General features: G+C 31.3%; 1 protein-coding gene across 1 annotated transcript in view; it reads right to left on the bottom strand.

Annotated features, from left to right (window-relative positions):
• The window catches only part of LOC129225016 (agrin-like), a 150,149-nt gene extending 147,043 nt beyond the window's left edge, over window positions 1-3,106 (bottom strand). The window contains exon 1 of the mRNA XM_054859562.1: window positions 2,827-3,106. Coding sequence (XP_054715537.1) covers window positions 2,827-3,106 — 280 coding nt within the window. The remainder of the gene's footprint in view (window positions 1-2,826) is intronic.
• Between the last annotated feature and the right edge of the window lie 13,291 nt (window positions 3,107-16,397).

Genomic DNA, 16,397 nt, shown 5'->3' with positions numbered 1-16,397 from the left:
AAGCCCTTCAAAGCTGTTTTACAATTAAATGCTGTATGAAGATATGGTTTTTCGCAGCAACCCAATCGAGGCTCCTTTGAATAATATAATATGTCTGAAAAACTAGCATCGTTTAAAATGATGACAAACATGCAGCAGAAGCAGTGATTGGAAAATCCATAAATCACTTATGCTATTTAGGGGATAAACTAGTAGCTTTGTCGGTAATAGATGAAGGAATTAACTTTGAAGATAGGAAATGTGTAGTCCAAAAAAATGCTTGTGATAAGGAAGACGTGTCTGATGACTGTTTAAAATTTCAGATAACAGTCGATGATTTGGAATACTTTTTTACTAAAGATCTTCCTCTTTATAGAATCAATTACGAGTCAATAAAACTGTTTGGGGATAAGTTACAAATACTAAAAGATTTTTTCCTATTTGATCCTGATTCACGGCAAAATGAAGGAAGCTATTTAAAGGGAAGTGAGATACTTAAAATAATGAAAATTGTGAATGATACGATTGAAAGATGAGCACAATTAATCGAAGAATTTCACAACTAATTTACCAAATATGAGTCACAAAAATAATTGATTTTACAAACCGTCCAAGACTATCGGAAAAAAACACACTATCGAGATACATTGAGAAAAGCGTACAATTAAGGAACGTTTCTAAAGCATTATTTCATTCTTATTGAACGTAAAATCTTTAGATGATATAAAGAAATTAAAAAGATTAATTTTAGTGCTACCTCACAGTAAAAATATTTTGCAAACCTAGGAGAAACGATGTACTGGGTCTGAAGTAAAAACTCGAAGATTTGTGGGAAAATTATCAAAAGTGTTAAAGTTCAACGGCCTAGGGGCACGGCACGTGTTATTATTGACCGATCGAGCTCAAATTTTGCACACGTTACTTTTTATTATAGTGTCACAATACTAGGGGGCGTCACTTGTTGAATTCCGAAAAAAAAATTTCCCATATAAATAAAGACCACCCTTATATATATATATATATATATATATATATATATATATATATTTATTTATTTATTTAACGACTTGCATAATCACGTAACTTGATCTTTAAGGGTAGCTATTTTCTATCAGGAATTAACAGCATGAGTAATAGTAAATTTAAAATAGGGCTGATAGGCTGCGTCATAAAGAGACAAAAATATTTTTCCATTTTAAATTGCTACACTATCTTACGTGCCTAAGATTTACTCTAGATATGCAGAAAAAAAATACTGACATAATTTTTAAAAAGATAAACCAATTAGCAACCAAATCCACCCAGAATAATATTTACACCTCATTTCCCCTCATTCAAAAAGTCATACAGTCGGGAATTTTACAAAAGTACGCAAACCGCCGGTTGTCTTACTTTGGGATTTGATCGTATCCATTCAATTTTCCCGATGCAGCAGTACATATAAAATTATTACCATTATGCTAAGATATAGATGTAAATAGAATATATTGAATTAAGAATAACAAAAAATTATGAAATTTATATTGTTTGTACAGGTAATCATTTTTACTAACTTTACTTCAAATTTGAGCTTTCCAAATAGTTTTATTATGAAGTAATTTTTAAATTAAAACTGATTTTTAAAAACATCCTAATCGAAGTTAATCAAAAATAGCTTCAGATATTAATTAGGTTCAAATTTATTACGGCAGAGAAGGAAATTTTTATTGGTGAAAAGCAGACACTAGTTTTTGTTTCATTTAAAAATACATATTTATAATTTAACTACTCTACACAGGATGCACAAATAACGAGATATCTAATGAAAAAATAATTATATATCCTATTTCTTCAAACCAGAATTGACCCATAATTATAGAAATAAACGTATGTGTGTCAGTCCACCACTATGATAGTTCAACCTGCCTCTAAATGTTTAAAATAAACTAACAGGGATCTGGACAACTCACCGAACTAACCACAATATTTTTGAACATCATTTTATTTTCATTTCTTATTATAAGTAATATTATTGCAACAGAATATGACAATATTTTATTTCTTTGAAATACGTACAGACTCGACGTTCTGGTGTTTCATTGTAATAAATCCATTGTTTAATAGAATTTAAGCTGGGTACAAAGTTTTTGTCTTCCTATTGTTTTGTGTTTTCATCATTTCATATAAAAACCATAAGACCTTTTTATTTGATGTTAAGTTTTGTATTAGTAGAATTTATAGAGTAGGTCAAGCAGGGGACTAACGTTTACACGTAACTTTATTTTCAACAATTCGTACCGTTGTTAAAAACTTTAGAATTGGACATATTACAGTAAAAATGTTTTAATTATGTATGCAATTCTGTTTGAAAACAATGAGACAACTTTAATGGTTCTACATCTGTTTTTTTGTGGATTAAATCGTAAAAAGAAATAAGCACTAACCTAGGGAAACGCCCCTAGCTAATGGACAAATACGGAAGTTTCCTGTTTTTTTCTTTTCTCAATAGCATAAAAAGTTACTACACAATTTAGTAATTACATCATTTGTTTCAAAGAATCCAAAAATGTAAGATTCTTCTTTTCTTGTATACTGTCCAAAACGTAGACTCTTTTTGCAAAAAAATTGAAAGCTTCCAGAAATATTATTTAGTCTTTTTTTTTTGTTTAGTAACGGACGTGCCTTCTGAGATAAGTCCATATTTCTAACATGTTTGAAGTGTTTGTGTTTTAATTGACACTTCTCTTATAGTGGAAATTCCCTATCTAAAACTTTTGATTTTAAAAGTTTCGATATGTATATTCACTGGTCGGTCTAACCTACTTATATATTAACAAATCTAAATGAAATAATAAAATTTTAACTTACCGCATCTTCCTTGAAATTTAACACTTATTTCTATCTTCCCTTTGCATGCAGTCCTTCGCAGCTGGCAGACATTGGGATAGTCTTTGCCATCCGAGCCACACACTGGCCTTGACCCTCTACTGTCCCCATACGTGGCACATTTCTCCGGACAAACACAATCACTAGTCCTCCCATCTGCCGATGGCCGGCATTCAGCACCAAATTCACATTCTTTTCCTTCACATGGGTCTGTCATGTCAGGTGGAAATTTATAGCAGTTTTCGACTTTTCCTAGACTCATGATCAAATATAGGAAAAGCACCGGCCACTTATTGACCATCATTTTTGGCTTCATAAATCCATTTTTGTAAAAAAGTAAAATATAAAAAGTACAACAATTCATTGATTTTCTTTAGGAAATAGTTTCTATTTTCATCTTTTGTTGTGTTTTTGATGTCCACGTTGAACATTACTTCTTCTAGTTTTTTTGAGCGATGCAGGAAAGTTTTCCATTTTCGGAATAACAATTTAAATCGAATAATTAGTGATAATTATGCTTAAAATTATTTTGTAGTTCTTGAAAAATTAGTGTTGTTTAAAGTTTTATAATCTTCACATTATAGTACAATGTAATGTATCAAAATCATATTTTTTTTCTCAATCGCTCGTACAATTAACGTTGATATATTATTATTTTTATAATCGAAACTCTCGCACATAAATATTATTTCTTTATCTCAATAACATCTTAAAATATTCTCTAAAAGCATTTAAAACATGACATGGGATTTTTTTTCTTCATAAGCATTCACCACTCATAATTTTAATTTAGTATAAATAGAGTCAAATTTCAAACTCAAGCCTTTCAGCGTAGTAAAGGCATCTTTTACAAACAATCTTAAGATCTACTTTATTCTAAGAACATAATTCCAATAATAACAGCATTCATTTTTTTTAACCTTTTGTTTTATTACTCGCTACAATTAATCTATTCTCAACAATAAAAATAAATACTTATCCGAATTGAGCAGCTACCACAGTATACTTTTTGATTCAAAACTTCAATGTGCTGCTCAATAAAATATACCAGTTGGTAAAAATATCCCTTGGTTTTCTCATTTCTTATGTACTTGGAGCAATGAGCAAGAGGTGTTGCTCTGTCGAGAATCGAAAAATCTCTGAACGACGATTGATCGGGAGTAGCGCAGGCCGCTTGACGGGGCGAAAATGGAGACAGCCCCTAATACGCTTGAATCATTGGAGATCTCCGCGCATGCGCTGTCAATGACGGTCAAATGAAAGGGCTGAGAATAGTAGTAGGGATATCTGGTGTTATTTCTCTACATCAGAGAGGAAATTACTTTGAAATTTGGAGAAGATACACTGGAGAAGCTTTACATTTTAAATAGTGTTGATATTTCTATTTATAATGTTTTTTTTTTTAATGAAAAATGAGTACTATCCCTTTGAATAATGAAATAATAAATAATATGAATAAAAATAAATATTAATTGTACAAGCTAAGCAAAAAAATGTAAAAGAAACCATGTGTGATATATTACTGTAAAGTTAGTTTTAAAGGGCTAAAATATGTACGTTTATCCAATACGAGTATTATTAAGCACCGAAATCTTGACTAATTTAGAAAAACATTTTAGTACTTTTTAAGAATTAGACTTTTATATTGTGATAAAATTTAACATACATCACATTCCATGCGAAATGCGCAACCAGCTAAGCTATGATTTTTTTTTATTATTTTTTTTTTTTTTTTGATTACTTGCATTTAATATTTCTCTTTTCAAATAAGTTTATTTTTCCAAATGTTTTCAGTTAAGAAACATAATTAGTTTCAAACTGTAATGTTACTTAAAGATCTTTTCATTAATCATATCGCTAAATGAGGTAATTTATTACTTTTTTACTTGACTTATTTGAATAAATATATTTATAGGACCGATACTAGTTTTGAAGGTTAAAGAACAAGAGAGTACTTTTACAATTGTTTAAAAATTTTGAATGAATTGTAAAGAAAAGAGGAGTTATCTGCCAAATATATATAATTTATTAATTTATTGTTAACAGGTCAAATACTATTTTGATTATATACATACTTTTAGATTTCGAAACATCCTTATTAACTTGTTTTCATGTAAATTAATTTGAAACTAAGCATTCATAAGTAAGGCACAAAAGAAATATTATTTTTAAAAAATACAAATATAATTATCTGTCTTTTTTGCCACTGTAGAGTAAAACTATTTTTTGATAGCACACGCAGCTTTATATTTTGATCAATCGTTCTTGTTCTGTAGTGATGTTTAAAAAATAAAAAATAAAAGCTCAAAAAAAAATTTGAATTTCCACGAGCATTGCAAGAAAAAAAAAAGAAAAACTATCATACAAAATTGATTAACTAATTAATTTTAAAAAATGATTGAAACTAAAACTCAGAACTTAAAATTAGTCATTTGAGATTAGGTGTTAGAGTATTATTGGAAAAACCGGTGTTTTCAAGTTTCAGGGTTCTTGATATCTGACTCGCTATGGCTATATATCACATCTCCCTAAAAGACACAAATTAATTTTTGACCTAGAAGAAACTATTTGTTGAAAATACTTCGCCACTTCGCCCTATCAATGCGTTTTATTTTATAACTTTTTTTTTATGTTTTGAGCATTTCAAAATAGTTTACAATGAGTTTCAACTTAAAAATAATTATGTTAAAATAATTTAATAAAGTTCTTAAAACTAATTAGCAGATAGTTGGAGTTGGAACAATTATGTCTAAGCAGGAAAACATGTGTACTACTTAAGCATTAAAAATACAAAAATATTTCAATTTTACTTTGTTCCTTGTTCTTGTTTTATATCATGAGAAAAAAAAAAGACACAAAATTACTAAACACATAAAACTGATCTTCAGAATTTCGAGCAGCGCTAAGCAGAAATTTACACGGGCTTCTTTAACCAATTTTGTAATTTAATATATCATATCATGTAAAAATAATTGTTAAAGTATCCCTAGTGCTTTTTAACAGCAATAAAAAAACCTAATCAATTTATCAAATATTATAATTCGAATTAATTTTCCATAAAAAAATATAAGTAAATCTTTAAATATGTCTGTCCATTAAATAATCTTACTAATTTCTGTTGTTTTTCTGCATCAATTGTAACTAAAACAGCGTTTGGCTTAGAGCTAAGTGCTCAAACAAATGCATCTCTATGAAAAAATCCTTAAAACTGACGCTTTTTTTCTTTATCTGAAAAAAAAAACACTTTTCAGAACAATTTTTACTTTTTAGAGCAATTTTAGATCGTTTCTGAGACCGCGTTTCAGAACACTGATTCAGTTCAGCACCGTTTTCGACTAATTTCGTAAATATTTTTTGAAAACTGTTGAGAATCAAAACTGTGATGACCTGTCTCCAAGCAACCTTCAGGATTTAAACCCAGATTGTTGACTCTAGCCTATTAAGAAGCTCTAGTTCGACGTAAAACTCATTCAAGCAATCAACCTATTACTCTCCATCATCTTTGAAAAAAAAACCTTTCATAAATGCTTAAAACTTGCCCCCAAACTGTTTCGGGTGTATGGGGTTGCCTCAAATATGGTCTCAGTTCTTCGTTATAATTTTCAAACGCATTCAAGTACACTTGGACAACAACTGGAGCATCTTTTTCTAAAAACGTGTTACCATTGTGTTCTGAGAAAATGCAGTACTGGAATGGAAATGCCTTATTTTTTAATTATCTAAGTCCTTGCTTTTAGTCCTGGCAACTTCTTTCAAGAGTCTGTGAAGCAAATTTCAATTTCCAAAAAAATAGTCTGCAAGATAAACCGGCTTTTAATTATTATAAAATCTAACCAATCACCAAGGAATGCTTAGCAACAAAGTGATAAACTTTTTCAAAAAAAAAAAAAAAAATAAATAAATAAATAAAAACACCCGTGGATTTTTTCCTGGAAAATGCGGTAGAAATTTTCTCTTGCTGAAATTTAAGATTTCTTTCTCTTTATAAATTTCAAATTTTTCTTCTCCAACAACGAAATAGTCTGTAGATTTTCTCTAGAATATGCGAAACATGTCGCAGCGTCACGCTGTTTTTGCTTCTGAGCTTCCAGGCATATTCATTTTTTTTTAACGATCCCTGCTTTATACACGTATTTTAGAAGATGTCAAATCGAACTGTTTAACATTTATTGCTAATTATTACCTTTTAAGAGCTGTCGTATTTGTTAGCATAATTATTTGTAATCTAGTTAATTATGTAAATTTGCGTGGGTATATAAAGATATTAATTTATGCTACCTGTAAATGAAAATATACTGACGTAATATTTCAAATCGGATTAAAGCTTTTGAAAACAAACTTTCTGAAGTTCGAAAATGCTCTGCTGTAAGCAAATGGATATTAATGCGCCAGGACAGATCGTTATAGGCAAGAGATTTCGAACGAAAATGCCATTAAATAAATCTTGACACATCGAAACTTTACCTTAACACTAACCCTTAAACCGAAAGAGGCATTAATATTTTTTTCAAATGCAAAGTACTTTAAGTATCTACTCGAAATAAATGCATCGCTTTAATTTAATTATATATGAATAGAATTCACAGAAAATATCCCTTCAACGTCTCGTCGGTACATTGCTGAAACAAATATTAGATATCATAAAACTTGGTTTAGTTTTCCTTACACCTGAGAATACTATAAATTCATGTTGAAAAACAGAAGGAATGCATTCATGAATCCCTCATAACATATTATAACCTATATTTTTAATATTATTTATTAAATAGTGTTTCAATCATTTTTGCCTATTAATTTATTTAAAACTAGTGGTACCCGCACGGCTTTGCCCGTAGAAGAATAATTAAAAGGTCCTTTGGTTCGTCTGTATATTTACAAATAATGTATGATGGATTTCTCGCCAATTGGCTTGCACATGTTACGGTTCACGTTATGATAACTTAATAATTTACTCGTCCATCTTATGATAATTTTGCTCGAGAAAATGTTCTTAAAATTGAACTAGAGAAAGAAAAAAATCGAATTTTGGGGTTCGAGGTGGGGTTTGAGATGCACACCCCCATGCTACAAACTATTTCTGTGCCAAATTTCATGAAAATCGGCCAAACGGTCTAGGCACCATGCGCGTCACAGAGATCCTGACAGACAGACAGAGATCTAGACAGCTTTATTCTTATTAAAGAAAACTATTCATTCTTGTTGTGAAATATGTAAATTTAGAAAAGGTGGTGCTGCTTCGCAGCATGAAAGGAAGGGCAGTGTTCAAAATGTGTGTATAAGTCGTATCCGTGCAAGAGTGCACGAGTTTTTTTTCTGTTTGCATTTAAGTATGAATAAAGATTTAAGTAAACTGATTTAGTAAATGTCTGTCCAACTAGAGACTTAACTTGGTAGTAAAGTTATTGAATTTACTCAAGACAATTGTATTTCAGGTGTTAAAAAGCTTTTGATTACTGTTTCTTTTAGAACTTCAACGATGAAAATGATTTAAGCGATTCTAAACTGGTTGAACATATGCAATGCAACGACGGCCCGGTTATGACACCCAGAGACGGCAGTTTCGTCGCTGTTCACTCAAATCATGGACTTATCAGTCTGGAATAGTTAATAAGCTAGTTGGTGACAGATGTTTTCTCCTTGAAGCTGAGATTACCAACAATGAGTGAGCATCTGCCTTCAGCTTGGTAAAGTACTGTTTTATATTGACATTTGCGTAAAAAGGACGAACTGTATTCTACGGATGTCATAGTTGAGCTGTCGATGCGTTGCAAGTAGTTTTGCCTTTGCCCTGGTTTAATGGAGCTAGCTTAGTGCTTATTGCTGCACACAGTCTTTTTTTCTTGCATGATTACTTCTATAAGAACGCTATCTTTAACTTCCTTTTACAAAAAAGAAAGTATTGTATTCGCGAAAAAACTTTCACTCAAGAAACGACCTTAATTTCCATTTTGCTCACCCCCGAATGAATGTTGAGTTTTTTTTTCGACCCGACCACACGTGGATAAGTGCCTAAGAACGTATAGAAGCGCGAAATATCCATTTTGACGATTCCCGAGTTAATTAAAACGAGTTTTCTCGTGATGTCTGTATGTACATATGTATGTATGTGCGGATGCGCGTATGTACGTATGTATGTCGTATAACTCAAGAACGGTATGTCCTAGAAATTTGAAATATGGCACGTAGACTCTTAGTGGGGTCTAGTTGTGCACCTCACTTTTTGGTTGCATTCGAGTGTTTCTAAAGAGGTCTTTTGCTCCTTTTTGGGGAGAAATCATTGTTAATTTCAATGTAAACTCAAGTGATGTCACAATGTTTGGCAGACACTTGGTGATTTATCACCAGTCTTTTGGTCGCCAAGTGTGGTCGCCAATTTGGCGACAAATTTGACATTTTTTTAAATATCTGGTTTTAATTTGGCCACTGTTGCTGATATTTAGAGAGTAAGCAATTGAATCACATAAAAATTGCCCATAATGTGAAAACTAAATTAAATTGGAGTAAAAAGAAATCATGTGAAGTAAACATCAGCTCGTTTTTCTATGCGCTGATGTAATATTAAGTGTTAGGCATAAAGCAGAGTTTAATATACATATTAACTTGAAAATGAAATGGATCTGACAATTAATTTGTGATAACAAACGGTACATTAATATGTGGAACTTCTCTATTTGAGTTTTAAGGATTCTTTAATTTAAAATGTGTATTCGTTGGCCTTCATCAAACACAAAAATCATAAATGTTAAATCTAACGTTTTACTAGATTTTTATTAAAAAATTCTTTCAAATTTGAAGCATACATCCAATATGAAATTCTAGAATTATCATGGCTAACAATAAAGAATTTCAGCCATGAGCAAAAAAAATCAAAAAAGGTGCATATTTTCTTTATATTTAACAAACGTAATGGTTCTTAGCGACTTTTTAAAGTGTTTTATACTACTACATATTGAAACAAAAATCATATGAAAGGAGTTTATAAATCCTTAAATCCTTCAGACTAAACTGAATTTTAAAAAGTGTTATCAACAATGAATTTAAGTATTGTGAAAACATCAGTAATAAATTGTATGATAATGTATTTCTTGTTATCTTACACCTAAACTTCTTCAAAATTAAGTTCAAAATTGATGTTTTTTTCCTGCCTTATTTTCAGCAGAGATAAAATAATCAAGCTTGTACAATTAAGCTTAAGTACAATATATGACAAAGTGAAAGAAAAATTTACTGTTACTGCGCTTTACCTTCCCACGGCAGAATATATATGCATGTGTGTGTAAGCATGGTATGTGCAATGGTGTTTGTATGTAGGCGCGCGTGTGTGTAGACTTATGTTTTTGTATGTGTGTAAGCGTGTGTGTAGACGTGTGCATGTGTGTGTGTGTATGTATTATTGATATTAATTAAAAGAGGTCGATTCATGTATTCTTTACTAATAATAAAGCTGAAAGTATCTCTGTCCGGATCTCTGTCTGTCTGTCAGGATCTATGCGATGCGCATATCGCCTAGTCCGTTCGGGGATTTTCATGAAATTTGGTACAGAATAAGTTTGTAGCATGGGGGGTGTGCACCTTGAACCAAATTTTCGAAAATTCGATTTTCTTCTTTTCCTATTCCAATTTTAAGAACATTTTCCCAAACAAAATTATCATAAGATGGACGAGTAAATTACGAAATTATCATAACGTGGAACCGTAACATGGGCACAAGCCAATTGGTGAGATACGAAAGTATCATAACGTGGAACCGTAACATGGGTACAAGCCAATTGGCGAGAAAATTCACCATACATTATTTGTAAATAAATAGGCGAACCAAAAGACCTTTTGGTTCTTCTATTACGGGCAAAGCCGTGCGGGTACCACTAGTATCAAATAAATTTAAAATCAATATCAAAGTATATAAATCCTTCTTTTTACTCCAAGTTTTATCGCTCGAAAAGTTGATATGACATGACAACCTTAAATAGAGATATTTCAAGTAGTTTCTGGACAGCGAATAAAACTAGTACAAACTTGTAAGCAACTCTCGATAAGCCACTCTATAAATCGAAGAAAATAAGTTTTCCGGAAAGGATGTACGAAAACTGCGAGGAGACGCAGCTACTGGATTCATTTTATCTTCTTTCACGGATATATACGGTTTTCCTTTTCTTGATGGAACAGCAGAGGGACCCATGAAATTGAATGATGGATATAAAAAGGAAGGTAGTGACTCCCCACTAGATAATCGACTAGAGTGAATGGTCTGCTTTGCCTAACATTTGTAAAAAAAGAAAGCGAATCCATTGCAAGAAAAGTGGTTGTATGCTTTCTTGCGAAGCAATTTTCCATTTCTTTGTACCATATAATAGGCAACATGCATTTTCTATAGGGGTATAATAATGGACTTCAGATGTGATTTTTTTTATATTCTTGTCAATAATGTAATAAATGACGTATTGACCTCGGTTTATTGATTTATATAAAGAAAAATCCCTTTCAAAATTTAGTTCCTTCAAAAATCATGAAATGGCTATAAAAGTTTCAGTGTAATCGGGTTATAAGTATAATATTAAACGATTCTCTCAATTTTAGTAAACGTTTTAGTCGAAGTATTTGTTTTTCTTGATTACATAAGTCTGCCGTGTGCAGGTAAACAGCAGTATCTGCAGAAATGAGATTTCGAGATTTTTGAAGAAACAAGTTTTGGATTCAATACTAACACTAGGGAATTGTTGAAATAAGACTTTTTTTCGCGCCTTTTTTTCAGCGGAAACCAAATAAGCGAGCTTGTAAAATAAAGATAACGTACAATAGATGACAAAAATGCAAATAAATAAATAAATAAATAAATAAATTGCAGTTACTTCCCTTACCTACACACGGCAGAAGTTACATATTTATTTTTCTTAATAATAATGACACAGTAATTTTTAAGTGTATAAGTCTCACATTAGTATACATTTCAAAATGTACGTTTCCCTAATATCTACTAATTAGGTAACGTGTGTTTATTGATTGCACTGTTAAGCCCAAGTTTTGGTACATCACACATTTAAAGTGTTCCAAATGTAATTGTTGCCACTTATTTCAAATATTTGGTACAATTTTTTCTATCAATCAGGGTTTTTCACAGTAATAGATTTCAAATTATTCATTAACTACAATTTTTTCATTGTTTCAAAATGCCTTAAGCTGAGTTAAATCCATATCCTGAAGACAAAAAAAAAAAAAAAAAAAAAAAAAAAAAGGAAAAAAAAACGATGCTAGGCGATTTCTTTCTTTTACTGGATTGGCAACAGGATGGTGTGTCTCATTGACACCTATTTCGGTAGTATGTTGCACTTATATTTTCAGGGCTTCAGAATTCGAATGAAGCTGCTTTTCATATTTATTCAATCACTGTAAAATTAGAAGATATTCATAAAATTTTTCTTCATTTGGTTTATTCAATTTTTTCTTTTACTAGCTGCGTTGCTCGGCTTTGTCCAGTCCACCTTGAAAATAAAAATTGTGTCAAGTGACGAATATTCAACAATAAGGCTTAAATGAATAAATAAAAAAAAACATCATTCAAAATTTCCCTCCCAAACAATGACAGATATTAAAATACTTGCAAGAAATTAAATCGAGAAAGATGGATTTAAAAAGCGTAACCATGGAAACACGAAATAAAATAAGGTTAAGGAATTAAAATATGAAAGAAAATGGTTAACAAGTTGAATGGCAATGAGATTTTTTGAACTTGACTTAAAAAGTCTTGTAACTTTTTTTCCATTTCGAGATAGAAGCTTAGTTTTTCGACCCTAGGTGGAGTTGAATCTGGAGTAAAAAATATCGCTTTTTCTAATGGTGTCAAAAAGAAAATTGTTGGAAATTTCCTTCACGTTTTATTGATAGATTCACTGAAGAAAGTAGTGCCTAAATTTCAGCTAAGTCTAAAAAAAGTCGAGCTAAAAACTCAATTAACTCCCGCCGTAACTAAGTTAGAGCATTGAAACAAATTGCGTAGAACGCGGAAAGTTCTACCTTTTCCAACGATATCTAATATTTATATGTGCAAGTAATCTTTCACCCAAACGTTTGGGAATTTATGTGAAAATTGAGCCTAAATTGGAATAAAAAAAGAACTACTCATCGAATATTTTTCGAACCGGTCTGCAAACCTTTCCAGTGCTAAAAGAAAGATACTGTGCAAATGTCTGCGAAATCTGCCGGGTAATTCTCGAGTTTTCTGCGTTTACTCAAACAGACGCTTTTTTGAGACTTCATTTTATACTATGTAGAGATAAACTTAATTTGCTACATTTGTAGCTGTGTATGTTACATTAAAATAATAAAAATAATAATAAAAACATTATAGCACGCTAATTATATAAGCAAATGATTCAGAAATACATGAAATACATCACCAGATTAGTTATTCCTCGGTTGGAATGACTGAGAAGGCGGTGTATTTCATGTATTTCTGCCTTAGCCCTGGCTATAGGGCGGTAACTTCCTGCAAATGATTTAGGTTACTTTATTTTCAGGTTCAGTTATTTTTGTATATAATTTCATTTTAAAGAACAATGGATGATATGTTTCGTATCGTATTTAGTTAAGAACTGCTATGAACACATTTGGAGAATTACAATAAATACTATGAAATTATTCGAGCAATCGCTTTAAATGGTCACATGGCCTTTGCTGCCCCTATGATGAGGCGTGAGGCAAGATATAATTTTAATCTGTTATTTCTGCAGTGAAACTATAAAAGGAATTACATACACTAAGGCTCCTATATAAGGGAAGCTTACTTATCCGACATTTTGATTCCAAAATTGTCGGGCGAAAAAAATAGTATTTGCCTCATTGCTGAAAACTGGTGTGGAAGCTTTAGAAGTATTGCCCAATTGATGTTTGATTATTTTATTCTGTAGATGGAAGACGATTTAATCAATGCAAATTAAAAACAAAGAAGGTGAGAAAATGAGGCTTATTGTTGAATTTGTGAACTAAGTGAACTTTCTAGATTCACCTTAAGCGACATTTTACTCAACTTATCTTCAATTGTTTTAGGACATAGCAATCAGTGAATATTAAAACGTTTTTATAAATACTAGAAACCAGGTTGGATCCAATTTTTTCTTGGAACCAAAATGTCGGATAAGTAAGCCTGTCCTTTTCAAGGAGCTCTAACATAAACATATGATTCAGTGTACACCATTTTTTTGTTGTTAAGGGGATAATTTATAGTTTTCACACACATACCTATTTTGCCGAACAGCACAATTTCACTGACAATCGCAGTAGCTTAATCAGCACGGCAATAACCTTAAAATGGGTCGGAAACCGACTAAGAAGATTCAGTCATATCCCCAGCAAAGTTGTATGATTAATGAAGAAAATGTATTATAAACAACGAAAATATTAAACAATGCTCGAAATACTCTGGTTATATGCTTGTTTTAACAGATGTTAGGTTGATAACCAACAGCTTTACTCAACGTAGTACACGTAACCACGGACAACGAGAAAGAAAGAAAGACAAAGTTTGTCGATCAGAACTTAATAGCATTCACATAAAAAAGTTCACTTCAAAAAGCATTATGTCGTCGTCTTCTTCATGTATACTACCTCCCCTGACATTATTGCACATTCAATCATGTGCAAGAAAGAGCACTGGAACTCAAGCAAGAAAAACATAATAATGCGCTCAATTCGACCACTTTTTTTTACCATTGTACACTAATACCTGGAATTGTATTTTATTTGCCAATAAATAGTTATTTTTATAACAGCGCTGCTTATATTGTGTTGCATTATATCATAATTGCAGATTTATGTTGCTCTGACACCTTTTTTCAATAAGCATTTACTAACATTTGCAGAAAAGCTGAAACTCAAAAAACCGAAATAATTTATCATTAATACACAAAAATTATAATTATTATTGTGAAAAATTTGATAATCTTTACATACTGTTATTATCATTAGCCCTAAAATTCACTTTAGTCCCCTTCTTCGATTTTGAATGTTTAGATATAATTATAAATGCAAAAAATTTTGATTAGAAATCTTAAAAAGTTTATAATCTTTACATACAGCTATGATAATTGGGGCGGAAGTTTAATTCAATACTCTTCTATTATCTTTCAGTTTTGAACACTTATTTCCAGAAAAAAGCTAATGGAATCGATAAAAATCAATAAAATAAAAATAAAATCAAACACTTCTTTGATTAATGAACATAACATGAGAATCTTCTTCCAAGAAAAGAGAAGTTTCTGTCAGCTGTCCTGAATACGTCAATTAGTTGAACGATTTTCCGTTTATAACAAAATAAAAAAGCAAAATGAAAGTTCCAAACATGTACAGAATAAGAAATATCTGTTGTCAGTCTTCCCTTTGTACGTCACAATTAAGTCTTTATGCAAGCCATTCTTTTATCTGCAGTCATCGGTGGAAGAGCTGCACGGGAATAAAGAGAGATAATAAATTATTCAGGTTTCTTTCTTGCAGTATTCGTTTTCTTGCAAGGAATAACCGTTGCGGGGCGTTGGAGTAGTTAAATGCATGTTTTCCCATTCATTATTTCTAATTACATCCAAGTTTTGCATTTATATTACAAAGCCTCCTTTTTTACTTAAAATGACTTTCAGTATATTAAGAAACTTATTTAGTTGCTAGTGGCATCCGCACGGCTTTGCCCGTAGTAGAAAATTAAAAGGTATTTTGGTTTGCCTGTATATTTACAAATAATGTATGATGATTTTCTCGCCAATTGGCTTGCCCATGTTACGGTTCCACGTTATGATAACTTAGTAATTTACTTGTCCATCTTATGATAATTTTGCTCAGGAAAATGTTCTTAAAAATGGAATAGAAAAAGAACAAAATCGAAATTTCAATAAATCACTTCGAGGTGCACACCCCCATGCTACAAACTAATTCTGCGCGAAATTTCATGAAAATCGGCCGAACGGTCTAGGCGCTATGCGTGTCACAGAGATTCTTACGGACAGAGAGAGATCCGGACAGAGATATTTTCAGTTTTATTATTAGTAAAGATAAAGATTGAACTGCATTAAAGCCTTTTGAAATATATTTAGGAACTTTCTAAACCATTTAAATTGTAGTAAACAAAATTTTCTTGTTATATGAGGCATTGACAAGCAAAGGGGATGTAACTGTCAAAATTGAAATTTTGGAGATAACCTTTACAAATAATAGAGGGACATCACCTCTTGAGCAAGGACGGTACTAGTAGTAGCTGCTGTACAACATGATTTAGGGGGAAAAATCAATGAAAGCCAAACTTTAAAGCTTTTCATAAGAAACTTTAAAAAGTTCATTTACTTCCCTTTTGCATCAATTTGCATCATATAGTAAAGTGAAACAGGAATTTATATTGGGTAAAAAAATAAGGTGGCTGAGCTAAATAAGGGCATGCTTTTAAATATGGTCATCTGCCATTGTTTTCATCTGCAGTATTACACGAATTCCTAACATCGTGACTTTTGTAGTTCTAAGAAAAATCTAACGGTTTGATAAAGCGTCATCTGCAAGCAGTTTTTTTTTTATAACTA

The sequence above is a fragment of the Uloborus diversus genome, chromosome 6, assembly GCF_026930045.1.
Source record: "Uloborus diversus isolate 005 chromosome 6, Udiv.v.3.1, whole genome shotgun sequence".
NCBI lineage: Eukaryota > Metazoa > Arthropoda > Arachnida > Araneae > Uloboridae > Uloborus > Uloborus diversus.
Note: the sequence above shows the minus strand (reverse complement) of the source record. Positions and strands in the feature narration are given on the sequence as shown.